This window comes from Bubalus bubalis, chromosome 18 (assembly GCF_019923935.1).
Source record: "Bubalus bubalis isolate 160015118507 breed Murrah chromosome 18, NDDB_SH_1, whole genome shotgun sequence".
Taxonomy (NCBI): Eukaryota; Metazoa; Chordata; class Mammalia; order Artiodactyla; family Bovidae; genus Bubalus; species Bubalus bubalis.
In genome coordinates this window covers 46,608,834-46,624,829 of record NC_059174.1, presented here as the reverse complement: position 1 = coordinate 46,624,829, position 15,996 = coordinate 46,608,834, and the positions used below count along the sequence as shown (strand labels likewise).

The following is a 15,996-nucleotide window of genomic DNA, read 5'->3' as shown; positions in this document are numbered from 1 at the left end:
GCTCTGTAGAAAAAAAATACAGTATTATTACATAAATATGCCCACTACTTTCCTCCATACACTTTTTCTTCTTAAGACCAAAGATTCTTTCCTAACATACTGTACTTTTTGCTATTTCCTGAATTTACTAACTGGTTTTACTCTCTCAATGAATTTTAAAAGCCCATTGACATGTTGTGCAACAAGATAAATTCATTGTGAGTACAAAATTTTTATGTCTTCAGTGAAATCTTAGAATCCAGAATCTTAGAATACTCTATAGTATTTTCCCTTGTACATATTTCTGTCATCACATCTATAATATCTATTGAGTATAAATATTTATGCATATGCCCCTCTTTTAGCCTGTAACTTCTTATGAGCAAGGTCAAGGTTTTATTTGTTTCACTGCACCAAGCAAACGATCACATTCAAGCCAAAGAGCATGATCTCAAATATTTTTAGCATGAGATAATAGGTAAATACAGTTGAATGTATTTGCAGAGAGAATTTTCTACAGTACAAAACACAAGAAAACCAGGTCTGACCACTGCACATGGTCTCCAGTGTCTAGTTCTCACTAGTTCCAATTACTTTAGGATGAACTGGAGTATGCCCTTACAGGGATCAGTTTCCTTCAAGGATGTGACTGTGGACTTCACCCAGGAGGAGTGGCAGCAACTGGGCCCTGCTCAGAAGGCGCTCTACAGAGATGTCATGTTGGAAAACTATTGTCACCTCATCTCTGTGGGTAAGGAAAATTCCTTACATGTTTCAGTGTCATGCATCTCCTTTCAAGAATTTCTGAAATATGTGGAACTTTGAATTTCAAAGATCAGAGGTGATGAATAATCTTTTTGTTAATAGAAAGCATGATTATGTCCTCACTTGCCTAGTGCAAGGTATTAACTTTGGTAGGACATTAATAGCCTTGTCTAATAACCACCTTGAAGCTGTATCTTTCTCTTCCTTCAATAGTTTTAAAGCCCAACAGCTTCTTAGACCAAGTCTTATTTTTTATTATCAGGATTTCACATGACTAAGCCTGATATGATCCGCAAATTGGAACAAGGAAAAGAACTATGGACAACAGAGAAATTTTTTCAAAGTCAGAGTTACCTAGGTGAGTCTGTATAATGTCCAGTGGACTCAGGTAGTTGATATCTTTGAGTATTTTTGGAGATCTGTATTTTTTAATTGCAGTAAAATATACATAAAATTTACCATCTTAACTATTTTTAAGCATATAGTTCCATGGCATTAAGTACTTTTACATAGTTATGCAACTATCACCATTATCCATCTCCAGAACCCTTCATTTGTCAGAAGTAAAACTGTACCCATTAAACAATAACTCTCTATTACCCCACCTCCACTAGCCCCGACAATCAATATTTTACTTTCTGTCTCTATGAATTTGACTGTGGTAGATACCTCATATAAGTGAAATTATATGGTATTTGTCCTTTTTGTGACTAGTTTATTTCACTTAACATAATGTCCTCAAGTTTCATCCATGTTATAGTATGTATCAGGCTTTTCTTCCTTTTGAAGGCTGAGTAATATTCAATTACAGATACATGTGACATTTTGCTTATCCATTCATCTCTCAGTGAATACTTGGATTGCTTCCACTTTTTGGCTACTGTGATTAATGCTACTATGAATATGGGTGTACAAATATCTGTTTGAGTCATTGCTTTCAGTTCTTTTGGGTATATACCCAAAAGTAGAATTGCTGGATCATTTGGTAATTTATATCTGATGTTTGGAGGAACTGCCATACTGTTTTCCACAGTGACTACACCATTTTACATTCTCATCAATAAGGCACAAGGGTTCCAGTTTTTCTGCGTCCTTATCAACAGCTATTATTTTCTTTTTTTCCTGATAGTAGCCATCTTATTTAGGAATGTCTTTTTAAAGGCGTGAGATCTCTAAAGTACCTACCTATATATAGCTGACTTCTATGCCTCTAAAATCTGAATTTTTTTTTAATATTAATCTCTACATAAATCCTTTCCTTGTGTGACTTATGAGCTATTGGCTGCTATTATTTTACTGAGAATCCACTCCATGCTTTGTAGATATAATGTCCATAGAGATCTTAAGTGTAAAGTTCTTTGCATTCTGACAGAAGTAGAAACCCATGTGTCTCACACTGTAATCAAGATAAAGGGCACTCCTACTAACCTGTTAAGTTCCATCAGGCCTCTTCCAAGGCAATCCCTCCCCAGGACAATCACTACTGGGATTTCTACAAACACATATTAGTTCTGTCTATTCTGGACTTTTTTCATGTACACTTTTTAAAAAATATATTTACTTTATTGAAATGTAGTTGACTTACAGTGTTTCTTCCCTTGGTTGGGAAGATCCCTACGGCTACCCACTCCACTCTTCTGGCCTCAGAGAATTCCATGGACTGTATAGTCCATGGGGTCATAAAGAGAGGGACACGATTGAGAGACTTTCATGTTCACTTTTACAATGTTTCAAGTGCACAGCAAGGTGATTCAGTTATACAAATACACATATATTATTTTTGAAGTTATTTTCCATCATAGATTTTTACAAGATATTGACTATAGTTCACTATGCTATACAGAGACCTTTGTTGCTTGTTGCATACCCATTTTTTAATTAGAAACCTAGATTCTATTCATACTAAGTCAAACAAGTGGAATCAAAATGTCATAATTTTCTTAGGCAAAAATGCATAAGTTTTCTAAAATATATATTTTATATGTATATATATGTATACAAAAGCTTTTTCTACTACATTTGATAAAGGCTTGAGAAAAACATCAAAAAAACGAAGAGATGGAGAAATTGGAGAACGTAAATGAAAAGGAAGCACTGAATATGAAATAGAAAAAGTGGAACAAACTAGATAAAAGTAAAAGGTCATCATATAGTCCAGTTGTTTTTAAATATGACTGTTCATTAGAAACATATCTGGAGCTCTGGACAAAAAAAGCAATACCTGAACATTTTGTATTTTTCAAAAAATTTCAAGATAATTCTGATATGCATCTGGATTTTAATAAGTGATTACAGGTTTTTCTATTTGATCCTAGTTTCGGGGATATAGAGTTCTATTATTTTTGACCAGTTGTTGACCAATCATGATACAATGGTATTGAGTAAGTAACAGTTACATAATCACAAAGTAAAAGATGTTTATCAGTTTCACAATCAGTAGCCAGACAAAAAATAAAAGCTAATTACAATTGCAAACCATAATGGGAACATGATTAACTTAACAATCTAAAATAATTACATACAATTTTGGGGGGGGTCAATCAGAGTGATGTGGTAAGTGGAAGTGCATACATGCACATGTTTTCATCCACCCAGTCAGTATATGTCTCTTGGTTGGTGCATTTAATACATTTACATTTAAGGTAGTTATCAATATGTATGATCCTATTACCGTTTTCTCAGTTGTTTCGGGTTTTTCTGTAGGTCTTTTCTTTCTCTTGGGTTTCCTGCCTAAAGAAGTTCCTTTTGCCTTAGTTGTAAAGCTGGTTTGGTGGTGCTGAATTTTCTTAACTTTTGCTGTCTGGAAAACTTGATTTCTCCATCAAATCTGAAGGAGAGTCTTGCTGGGTAGAGTATTCTTGGTTGTAGGTTCTTACCTTTCATCACTTTAAATATGTCATGCCAGTCCCTTCTGGGATGTAGAGTTTCTGTTGAGAAATCAGCTGATAGCCTGATGGGAGTTCCCTTGTATATTATTTGCCATTTTTCCCTTGTTTCTTTTAATATTTTATCTCTGTCTTTAATTTTTGTCAGTTTGATTACTATGTGTCTCGGTGTGTTCCTCCTTGGGTTTATCCTTCCTGGGATTCTGTGCTTCCTGGACTTGCTTGACTATTTCCTTTTCCGTGTTTGGGAAGTTTTCAGCTATTACCTCTTCAAATATTTTCTCAGGTCCTTTCTTTCTCTCTTCTCCTTCTGGGACCCCAATAATGTGAATGTTGGTGCATTTCAGAGGTCTCTTAGTCTGTCTGTATTTCTTTTCATTCTATTTTTCTGTATTCTGTTCTGTGGCAGTGATTTCCACCATTCTGTCCTCCAGGTCATTTATCCGTTCTTCAGCGTCAGTTACTCTGCTATTGATTCTTTCTAGTGTATTATTCATCTCTGTTTGTCTGTTCTTTAGTTCTTCTAGGTCTTTGGTATACATTTCTTGCATCTTCTCAATCTTTGCCTCCATTCTTTTCCCAAGATCCTGGATCATCATATCATTAACTGAATTCTTTTTCTGGAAAGTTGCCTATCTCCACTTCATTTAGTTGTTTTTCTGGGAATTTATCTTGTCCCTTCATCTGGGACAAAACTTTCTGCTTTTTCATCATAATTAACTTTCTGTAATTTGGTTTTTGTTTTAGCCACTGTGAAACTGTGCTTCTTGCTTTTTCTGTCTGCTCCCTGATAGATGAGGCTAAGAGGCTTGTGTATGCTTCTTGATGGGAGGGACTTGGATGGAAAAAACTGGTTCTTGCTCTGATGGGCAGGGCCTTACTCAATAAAACTTTAATCCAATTATTTGCTGATGAGTGGGGTTGGATCCCTCCCTGGTAGTTGTTTGGCCTGAGGCAACCCAGCCCTAGGGTCTACTGGCTCTATGATAGGGTTAATGGCAAACTCCAAGAGGGTTTATGCCAAGGGGGACCTTCCAGTGCCCCTGTCCCTGTGATGAGCCCCTGCCGACCCACACCTCCACAGGCAGCCCTCCAACATTAGCAGGTAGTTTTGGTTCAGTCTCCTGTGTGGTCACTGCTCCTGTCCTCTGGGTCTCGGTGCACGTCAAATTTTATTTGTGCCCTCTAAGACAAGTTTCTGTTTTTCTCAGTCCTCCGGAAAGCCTCTGGCTTTCCAATCAAATCCCTCTGGCCCCCAAGGCCAGATTCCCTAGGGATTCTCAGTCCCTTTGTTGGATCCCCAGGCTGGGAAGCCTGATGTGGGGTTCAGAACCTTCACAATAATGTGAGAACTTCTTTGGTATTATCATTCTCCAGTCTGTGGGTCACCCAACCAGTAGGTATGGGATTTGATTTTATCATGATTGTGCACCCCCTACTGTCTTGCTGTGGCTTCTTTGTCTTTGGACATGGTGTATCTTTAGTGGGTTCCAGTGCCCTCCTGTCAATGGTAGTTCAGCAGCTAATGGCAATTTTGGTGCTCTCACTGGAGGAAATGAGCACACATCCTTCTTCACCATCTTGAACCAGACCCATGTCTACTTTCTTTCACTCAGCTTAATGTCTGAGGTATTAATACATGTTTCAGTATTTATATTAAAAGAGCTTATTTAAAAAAATAAAATAGCTTATTTAAGTTGCAGAATAGTATTCAGTTGTATGGAAATTAATTAGTTTGTTTATACATCTCCTATTGATAGACAGTTGAAATTTTCCAGTTTGGGGCTATTATGTTTTTGTTTGTGTTTGGCCGTGCTGTGTGGCATATGGATCTTAATTCCCTGACCAGGGATCAAACCTACTCCCCCTGTAGTGGAAGTGTGGAGTCTTAACTACTGGACCACCAAGGTCCCTGGGTCTATTATGAATAAAGCTACTGTGAACATTCTTGTAAAAATATTTTTGTGAACATATGTTTTTATTTCTGCTCAGTAAACACCTATTAGATGGTATTGACCATTTGTAAGGCAGGTTTATATATCACACTGTAGAAACTGCCAGTTTTTAAAAGTTATCATACCATTAAACTTTTACCAGAAATCTGTGAGAATTTTGATTGCTCCCACATTCTCCTCTACATTTTGATGTTAACAATATTTTTCATTTTGGTCATTCTGAGATATCATTCTGTTAGAATAGTAGTATATCTTAGCAGTTTCAATTTAGATTTCTTTTACGACTAATGATGTTAGCTTTTCCAAGTGCTTTTTATATCTTCAGACATATCTGTTCAGATGTTTTACTCATCTTTTATTGGGTTATGTATTTTTTCCTTGAGTAGTAGGAATTCTTTACATATTCTGAATAGAAGTCTTTTATTTGATACAGGTATTGCATATATTTCCTCTAGAATGTGGCTTGCCTACTCATTTTAAGTTTTAATTGTAATGAAGTCCACTTTATAATTTTTTTCTTTTATCATTATTTCTTTGATCTCTCAAATATTTGCTTCCCCCTAGGTTATGAAGATAATTTCCTGTATTTTCTTCTAAAAATGTTATGTATATTTTGCTTTTTTAAAATTAGTTCTGTGAACCATCTCATGTTAAGTTTTATTTATGATATGAGGTAAGGGTTAAGAGTCTGTTTTCTTCCATTTGTTGCATCACTTGTAGAATTAAATTGCTCTGATGATCTTATCAGAAATTGATTGTATTTGTGTCAGTCCATTTCTAGAGTATTCTTTCCTTTGATAAAATTTACATACTATTATTAATAGGACTTAATGATTAATTTCATTATTGTAGTTTTATAATAAGTCTTGATGTCAGAATTAGTCCTCTTAACTTCCTTCTTTTTAAAAAATTGTTTTGGCTATTTGAAGTCATTTCATTTTCTTTTTCAATTATATTTTAGAATCAATTTCTTGATTTGTTTAAATAAATATGCTGGGATTTTTATTGGTGAGAACAAACATCTTAGCAATACTGAGTCTCACAGTCTCTCATAATACTATATCTTAACCTTTTAGGTACCTTCTCTAATTCCTATAAGCAGTGTTTTATTATTTTTACTATCAAGCTCTTACACATATTTTATTGTTTATCTCTAAACTTTTAATATTTTTTATGCTATTGTAAATAGTGAGATTTTAAAATTTTCTTTATCCAGGCTTTTGTTAATATGAATAGCCACAATTGACTTTTAGATATTGACTTTGTATACTTGTACTGATGGCATTAAATTTTATTGTTGTTACTGTTGTCCTTTGTTTGTTTTGGTATTTGTTTAGATTTTCTACATATAAAGTAGGCCTTCTGGAAATATATTTCACTTCTACATTTGCATACTTTTCTGTTTTCATTTCTTTTTCCTTACCCTGATGTACTAACTGTGACCTATAGTACAATGTTGAATAGAGGTAGCGAGAGTGAGCCTTCTTCGCAGTTCACTAAATTAATATTTCATTCTTAAGCTTAATATTAACTTTAGATTTTTCATGTGCTCTTTGTTAGATTCTGGGAGTTCTTTTCCTAGTTTTTGGACAATTTTAATTATGAATGGATGTTGATTTTAATAAATGCTTTTTCAGCTTCTGTTGATTTATTTCTTTTTAAATCTGTTACTGTATATAATTATATTGATTAACTTGAATTTAAAACCAACCTTAGGCTCCTGGGATGAACCCCAGTTGGACCAGATGCTCTATTCATCTTATAGATTGCTGAAATTGGTTTGCTAGTATTTTAGAAAGCTTTAGTGCATGATTTTACCAACGACAGTGGTTTATAGTTTTATTGTAATGTCATTGAAAAGTTGTTGTACCCAGAAATGTGTCAGCCATATCAAACTGGGGGTGTTTCATCTTTATCTATTTTCTTATGGAACTTTTGTAAGCTTGGCATTGTTGCTTCCTTAATGTCTGAGGAACCATTTGGGCCTGCATTTTTATAATTCAGGACTTCTGCTTCTAGTCCTGAGGAAGTAACAGAGTCTAGAATTACACTCCTACAGGAAAAAAACTAGAAAACTGAAAAAAAGTACTAAACGACAGGCACCACAGGCCTGGATTCCTGAGAGAAGGGAAATAAATGAGATGCACCCTACCTCATTCCAGGCTTTGACATGACAGTAACATCCAGACTGTAGTGCAGAGGGAGGAATCCAAAAAGAACCTGGCAATTTCACTGACGTAAGGGACCAACATTGGCATTCAGGGAAATTGAGGTGGCTAGAATTTGCAGGACACACTTTCCAAAAAGAGAGAGCTATGCAGAGAAAGAGTTCCCCAAATGTGGAGAAGGTTCTTCTTAAGTCTTTCGCTAAAGATAAGTCTGCATGTATGTAGGTGAAACCCCATGAAAGCAGGCAAAGACATGTTCTAAGAAAAATACAGTTACCACAGTGTTGTGAGACAAACAATTCTCATAGCCTCTTGCACCAGAAATCATTTTATTTCCCTTCAGCGAGTGGAGAGAACATGTTAATATGTAGGACATTAGGTAGACCCTAGAAAGGTCAGACCTAACAAATGTGGCTTGATTAGCCATAGATTAGAGACTGCAAGATTTGTCATAAAAGAGCTTAAATCAAAGCATCAAAAGGATTAGGACTTCCTGGTGGCTCAGTGGTAAAGAGTCCACCTGCTAATTCAGGAGACATAGGTTGGATTCCTGATCCAGGAAGATCCCACATGCCACAGAGCAACTAGGCCGGAGCGCCACAACTATTGGCCTGTGCTCTAGAGCCGGGACCCGCAACTGCTGCAGCTGTCACGCCCTCGAGCCTATGTTCTGCAGCAACAGAAGCCTCCGCATGAAAAGCCCACATACCTCATCTAGAGAGTAACCCCTGCTTACTGCAACTAGAGAAGAGCCCATGTAGCAATGAAGACCTGGCACAGCCAAAAATAAATAAATGAAAGTATATATATTTTTAAAAAGCATCAAAAGGATTAAACTAATCCAAAAATAACTTGTTTGTCTGTTGGTTCCTCCAAGGAGATGCTGAGATGGAGTTGGGAGTGGAATGGATTTCTTAGAGGTGACATCCATGAAAGATAAAAGGGAGAAGTAAGAAACAGAAAGTCATTAGACCATGGTATAGACATGTGGAAAGAAACGGGACTGAGCAGTGAGAGCCTCAGACCATTATGCAGATCTGAAAAAGGCTCAATTAATCTAAGTCCTCTGAAGCAACGACTGTTCATCAGAGGAGTCCTTGTGGACAGAAATGGCCACTCTCTAGTACCTGCTCAGTATTTATCATTGGGTACAGATTCTCTAGGGACACCCTGGCTTGGTTCAAAACCTAAAGAGCATCCTGAAGGTGCTAACAGTTCTTGCACATGAATGGTAAGTTCGTTTTGAAGGGATGTCCTAGTGGTGTAACTCTATGGATGCCAAAGAATGCCCCCCCCCCCCAAAAAAAACAGTATTCTTTATAAAAGTAAAACCATATCTTAAATTCAACAAGATTAAATTGATAAACTCTGATGACCAATCAAAAATTATTAAACATATGAAGAAGCAGGAAAATATGACCCATAAACAAGAAAAAAATCATTCAATAGGGAAAAACTCAACTAATAAAAACAGACCTAAAAATGGTAGAAGTAATAGAATTTGCAGACAAGGATATTAAAACACCATTAATGACTTGAGTATAATTAAGAATGTAAAGCAAGAATGAATATAATGAGGCAAGATAGCAAAGACTGAAATAAAATCAAATGAAACTTCTGAAGATGACTATTTTGTATCTGAAGTGCATAAGAAGACCCAACTATGTTCTATATATTAAAATATAAAGACACAGGTAGGGGAAACAAAAAAAGATGAAAAAATATAAACTTTACTGTTTTGTGATTGCCCTGTGTGGGGATGATTATCCCCAAGAAAAAGAAATGCAAAACGGCAAAATGGTTGTTTGAGGAGACCTTACAAATAGCTGAGAAAAGAAGAGAAGCTAAAAGCAAAGGAGAAAAGGAAAGATATAACCATCTTAGTGCAGAGTTCCAAAGAATACCAAGGAAAGATATGAAAGCCCTCCTCAGTGATAAATGCAAAGATATAGAGGAAAACAATACAATGGGAAAGACTAGAGATCTCTTCAAGAAAATCAGAGATACCAAGGGAATATTTCATGCAAAGATGGGCACAATAAAGGACAGAAATGGTATGGACCTAACAGAAGCAGAAGATATTAAGAAGAGGTGGCAGGAATACACAGAAGAACTATACAAAAAAGGTCTTTATAACCCAGATAACCATGATGATGTGATCACTCACCTAGAGCCAGACATCCAGGAATGAGAAGTCAAGTGGGCCTTAGGAAGCATCACTATGAACAAAGCTAGTGGAGGTGATGGAATTCCAGTTGAGCTATTTCAAATCCTAAAAGATGATGCTGTAAAAGTGCTGCACTCAATATGCCAGCAAATATGGAAATCTCAGCAGTGGCCACAGGACTGAAAAAGGTCAGTTTTCATTCCAATCCCAAAGAAAGGCAATGCCAAAGAATGTTCAAACTACCACATAATTGTACTCATCTCACATGCTAGCAAAATACTGCTCAAAATTCTCCATCTAGGCTTCAACAGTAGGTGAACCGAGAACTTCCAGATGTTCAAGCTGGATTTAGAAAAGGCAGAGGAACCAGAGATCAAATTGTCAACATCCACTGGATCATAGAAAAAGCAAGAGAATTCCAGAAAAACATTTACTTCTGCTTTATTGACTACTAAGGCCTTTGACTGTGTGGATCACAACAGACTGTGGAAAATTCTGAAAGAGATGAGAATACCAGACCACCTTACCTGCCTCCTGAGAAATCTGTATGCTGGTCAAGAAGCAACAGTTAGAACCAGACATGGAAAAACAGACAGGTTCCAATATTGGAAAGGAGTACATCAAGGCCGTATAGTGTTACCTTGTGTATTTAACTTATATGCAGAGTACATCATGTGAGGGCTTCTCTTGTGGTTCAGCTGGTAAGAATCCACCTCCAATGCGGGAGACCTGGGTTTGATCCCTGGGTTGTGAAGATCCCCTGGAGAAGGGAAAGACTACCCAGTCCAGTATTCTGGCCTGGAGAATTCCATGGACTGTATATGTATAGTCCATGGGGTCACAAAGAGTTGGACATGACTGAGCGACTTTCACTTTCACATCATGGGAAATGCTGGGCTGGATGAAGCACAAGCTGGAATCAAGATTTCTGGGAGAAATATCAATAACCTCAGATATGCAGATGACACCACCTTATGGCAGAAAGCAGAGAAGAACTAAAGAGCCTGTTGATGAAGGTGAAAGAGGAAAGTGAAAAAACTGGCTTAAAATTCAACATTCAGAAAACTAAGATCATGGCATCCAGTCCTATCAGTTTATGACAAATAGAGAGGGAAACAATGGAAACAGTGACAGACTTTATTTTCTTGGACTTCAAAATCACTACAGATGGTGACTGCATCCATGAAATTAAAAGACACTTGCTCCTTGGAAGAAAAGCTATGACCAACTTAGCATATTAAAAGCAGAGACATTACTTTGCTGATAAATGTCCATCTAGTCAAAGCTATGGTTTTTCCAGTAGTCATGTATGGGTGTGAGTTGGACCATAAAAAAAGTGGAATGCCAAAGAATTGGTGCTTTTGAACTGTGGTGTTGGAGAAGACTCTTGAGAGTCCCTTGGACACAAAGGAGATTAAACCAGTCACTCGTAAAGGAAATCAGTCCTGAATATTCATTGGAAGGACTGATGCTGAAGCTGAAGCTCCAATACTTTAGCCACCTGATGTGAAGAACTGACTCCTTAGAAAAGATTCTGATGCTGTGAAAGATTGAAGGCAGGAGGAGAAGGGGATGACAGAGGATGAGATGGTTGGATGGCTTCACTGACTTGATGGACATGGGTTTGAGCAAGCTCTGGGAGTTGGTGATGGACAGGGAAGCCTGGCGTGCTGCAGTCCATGGGATCGCAAAGAGTTTGACACTACTGAGCACTGACTGTGTGGGGATGAAATCACCTCCCCCCACCCGCCCACTGAAAATATGTGACAGATGTCAGGACTAAAATCTCACATAATGAGGCTTTCTAGGGAGAATAGGGAGGATTCCCAAGCTGGTCCTAAAATGGCTTAAGAGAGCAAGGAAGGATGTCTGTCTTTGGTGTTTACTGTATTACGGAGGTGGTCAGGTCGGGCTTCTACACATGGTCTAGAGCTTACATGGTTTAAACTTCTTGCCAGCACCAATAGAAAGCATGCAAGCTCCCTTATTGGCTTGCCCAGGTGTGGGACAAGAGGGGACAAAAATGGAGTGGGTCTAGGAATTTGTCAGTCATAAGATATCAAAAATAGAATGACTCTGTTACACATGCAAACACTAAGAAGAAAATGGGAGTAGCTATAGATCAAAGTAGGTTTCAGAACATGGAATATTACAGTGATAAGGCGGAACACTTCATCAGAAATCATAACAATTCTAACAGCTTCAAAGTCCTTCAGTTTTTCTCAGCTTTTTATCATTTTCACTACCTACATTATTTTAGAGATTTTCTTTCTAATTGTCCCCTCTATGAAATTTTAATAGTCTATGTTCTGATCACAGTAGAATTTATCTAGAAATCAAAAAGCATTTCCCCAAATATTTGGAAATTAATCACATTTCCAAATAACCCATGAATCAAGGAGGAAATCCTGAGGTAAAATTAGAAGGTATTCTGAACTGAATGATAATTAAAACAGCATATCAAAATCTGTGAGATGCAATTATAGCAGCATTAAAAGTTTTTTATCGCTTTAAATCAGGGCCTCCTTAAACAGAGGGTTAAATTTTCACCTGAAGTAACTAGAAAAAGAAAAGTAATTTAAACTCAGAAGTTAGTAAGAGGAAAAAACTGATTAAAGCAAAGATCAATGAGATACATAACAGAATAATAGAGGAAATGAGTGAAGCCATAAACCATACATTTTATTTTCTTGGGCTCCAAAATCAGTGCAGATGGTGACTGCAGCTATGAAAATAAAAGATGCTCACTCCATGAAAGAAAATCTATGATAAAAGCTAGACAGTGTATTAAAAAGCAGAGATATCACTTTGCCGACAGAGGTCCATATGGTCATAGCTGTGGCTTTTACAGTGGTCACCTATGGATGTGAGAGTTTGACTATGAAAAAGGCTGAGCACCAAAGAATCCATGCTTCTGAACTGTGGTGCTGCAGAAGACTCTTGGGAGTACCTTGGACAGCAAGGAGATCAAACCAGTCAATCCTCAAGGGAATCAACCCTGAATGTTCACTGGAAGGACTTATGCTAAAGCTGAAGCTCCAATTCTTTAGCCACCTGAGGCAAAGAGCTAACTCATTGGAAAAGATGCTGGGAAAGATTGAGGGCATGAGGAGAAGGGGGTGACAGAGGATGAGATGGTTGGATTACATCACCAACTCAATGGACATGAGTTTGAGCAAACTCAGGAAATAGTGATGGACAGGGAATCCTGGCATGCTGCAGTCCATAGGGTTGCAAAGAGTTGGACACGACTTAGCACCTGAACAACAGTATAAAAATTAGAAGACAATATCAAAAATTAAAGGAGCTACAACACTACAGTTCCCACAGACATTAAAAGAACAATTAGGGTATTCCCTAATAATTTTATACCAACCAATGGAGTAGTGGAGAACACTTCCCAACTTACTTTATAAGACCAGCATTATTTACAGTCAAAGGCACTATAAGTATAGAAAACTACACACCAACATCCTTTGTGAAGTGAGAGATAAAAATCCTTAATATAGGGATTTTTATAATACAATAATTTATATAATGTTAATATAAAGCTTAATATATTACTATAAAGCTGAATCTAGCAATATTTTAAAAGGATGACATCTCATGACCAAAAGGAGTTTGTCCAAGGAAAGTAAAGTTGATTTGGTATTCAAAAATCAAGCTATATAATTCACCATGTAAAGATAAAAAGAGGTTAAAAAAGGAAAACCACATAATTATCTCATTAAATACAGAAAAATAATAAAATTCAATTTCTGTTTATTATAAATCTTTTTTAGCAATCTAAGGAAATTTACTCAACTTCATAAAGAATATCTTTGAAAAACTTACAGCTGCCATCACATTCAATAGTGAAAGATTGAATGCTTGTCCTCTAATAATAGCAAAATCAAAGAAAGGATGTCCATTATCACAAATTCTATTAGACATTATATGGGACACAAGTCAGTACAATAAGACAAGAAAAAGAAGCTAAAGTCTACAGATCAGAAAGGGAACTGTCTTCATTTGTAAGTGACATGTTTGTGTACATAGTAAATCCTAAGGAATCTAAAAGAAAAGAACTGTTAGAACTAGTAAGTGAATTTAGCAAGTTGGTCATATTCTAGACCAAATTTGGGAAAATTTTAGTCTGAACTTCTACAGTTTTTTTCCTGCTATATTCTCAATTATATTTTAAATCATTTCATCCTACCCTCTAATTCACTAAGGATTTAAAAAATTCTTTCAGTATGAGTAATTTCTATTAGTCTGACTTCCAGGTTACTGATTCTTTATTCCCTTATATTTATTTGTTATTAAACCCATCCAGTGAATCTTACATTTTAGATATTGGGTTTTTTTCCATTTGCATTTCCTTATCTCTCCTGAATATTACATCTCTTCTCCCATATTTTCATCTTTTCTTATAGATTTGTAAACATATTTATCTATTTACCTATTTTAAATAGCTAAATTATTTTAAATTTAGCTATTTTAAATTTCTTCTAATTTCAACAATAGGGTCTGACTGGCTGTTATTCTCCATTTTCCTGTTTCTTCTCAGGAAAACTTTAGGTAACATGTTGTGAAGATGTTGGGTCCTTTTTCTTCTTCTGAGGATTGATGACTTTTAATCTTATCAGTTCAGTTCAATTGCTCAGTCATGTCCAACTCTTTGCGAACCCATGGACCGTAGCACGCCAGGCTTCCCTGTCCATCACCAACTGCCAGAGCTTGCTCAAACTCATGTCCCTTGAGTTGGTGATGCCATCCAAACATCTCATCCTCTGTTGTCCCCTTCTCCTCCTGCCTTGAATCTTTCCCAGCATCAGGGTCTTTTCTAAGGAGTCAGTTCTTCACATCAGGTGGCCAAAGTATTGGAACTTCAGCATCAGTCCTTCCAATGAATATTCAGGACTGACTCCTTTAAGATTGACTGGTTTGATCTCCTTGGTGTCCAAGGGACTCTCAAGAGTCTTCTCCAACACCACAGTTCAAAAGCATCAATTCTTTGGCACTCTGCTTTCTTTATGGTCCAACTCTCACATCTGTACATGACTCCTGGGAAAACCATAGCTTTGATTAGACGGGCCTTTATCAGCAAAGTAATGTCTCTGATTTTTAATATGCTGTCTAAGTTGGTCATAGCTTTTCTTCTAAGGAGCAAGCATATTTTAATTTCATGGCTGCAGTCAACATATGCAGTGATTTTGGAGCCCAAGAAAATAAAGTCTGTCACTGTTTCCATTGTTTCCCTATCTATTTGCCATGAAGAGGGGACCAGATGCCATGATCATAGTTTTCTGAATGTTGAGTTTTAAGCCAACTTTTTCACTCCTCTTTCACTTTCATCAAGAGGTTCTTTAGTTCTTCTTTACTTCCTGCCATAAGGGTGGTGTCATCTGCATATCTGAGGTTATTGATATTTCTCCCGGCAATCTTGATTCCAGCTTGTGCTTCATCCAGTCCTACATTCACATAATGTATTCTGCATATAAGTTAAATAAGCAAGGTAACAATATACAGTCTTGACGTACTCCTTTCCCAATTTGGAAGCAGTCCATTGTTCCATGTCTGTTTCTAACTGTTGCTTCATGACCTGCATACAGATTTCTCAATAGGCAGGTTAGTGGTCTAGCATTACCATCTCTTTAAGAATTTTCCCATCCACACAGTCAAAGGCTTTAGCATAGTCAAGGAAGCAGATGTTTTTCTGGAATTCACTTGCTTTTTCTGTGAACCAACTTATGTTGACAATTTTACCTCTGGTTCCTCTGCCTTTTCTAAATCCAGATTGAACATCTGGAGGCTCTTGGTTCGTGTACTGTTGAAGCCTCACTTGGAGAATTTTGAGCATTACTTTGCTAGTGTGTGAGATAAGTGTAGTTGTGTGGTAGTTTGAGCATTCTTTGGCATTGCCTTTCTTTGGGATTGGAATGAAAACTGATCTTTTCCAATCCTGTGGCCACTGCTGAGATTTCCAAATTTGCTGGCATATTGAGTGCAGTACTTCACAGCATCATCCTTTAGGATTTGAAATAGCTTAGCTGGAATTCCATCACCTCCACTAACTTTGTTCATAGTGATGCTTC

The 15,996-nt window shown here is 36.8% G+C and overlaps 1 protein-coding gene across 16 annotated transcripts in view; it reads left to right on the top strand.

Moving 5' to 3' along the window:
- The window catches only part of ZNF567 (zinc finger protein 567), a 120,446-nt gene that overhangs the window by 40,350 nt on the left and 64,100 nt on the right, over window positions 1–15,996 (top strand). For 9 of the 16 annotated variants that reach the window (XM_025269863.2, XM_044931258.2, XM_025269875.3 and 6 more), the window contains exons 3-4: window positions 604–730; window positions 1,007–1,102. In XM_025269863.2, coding sequence (XP_025125648.2) covers window positions 604–730; window positions 1,007–1,102 — 223 coding nt within the window. Of the gene's footprint in view, window positions 1–578; window positions 731–1,006; window positions 1,103–15,996 lie in introns of all 16 variants that reach the window. The other 7 variants (XM_044931256.2, XM_025269866.3, XM_025269867.3 and 4 more) reach the window with 1 other exon arrangement.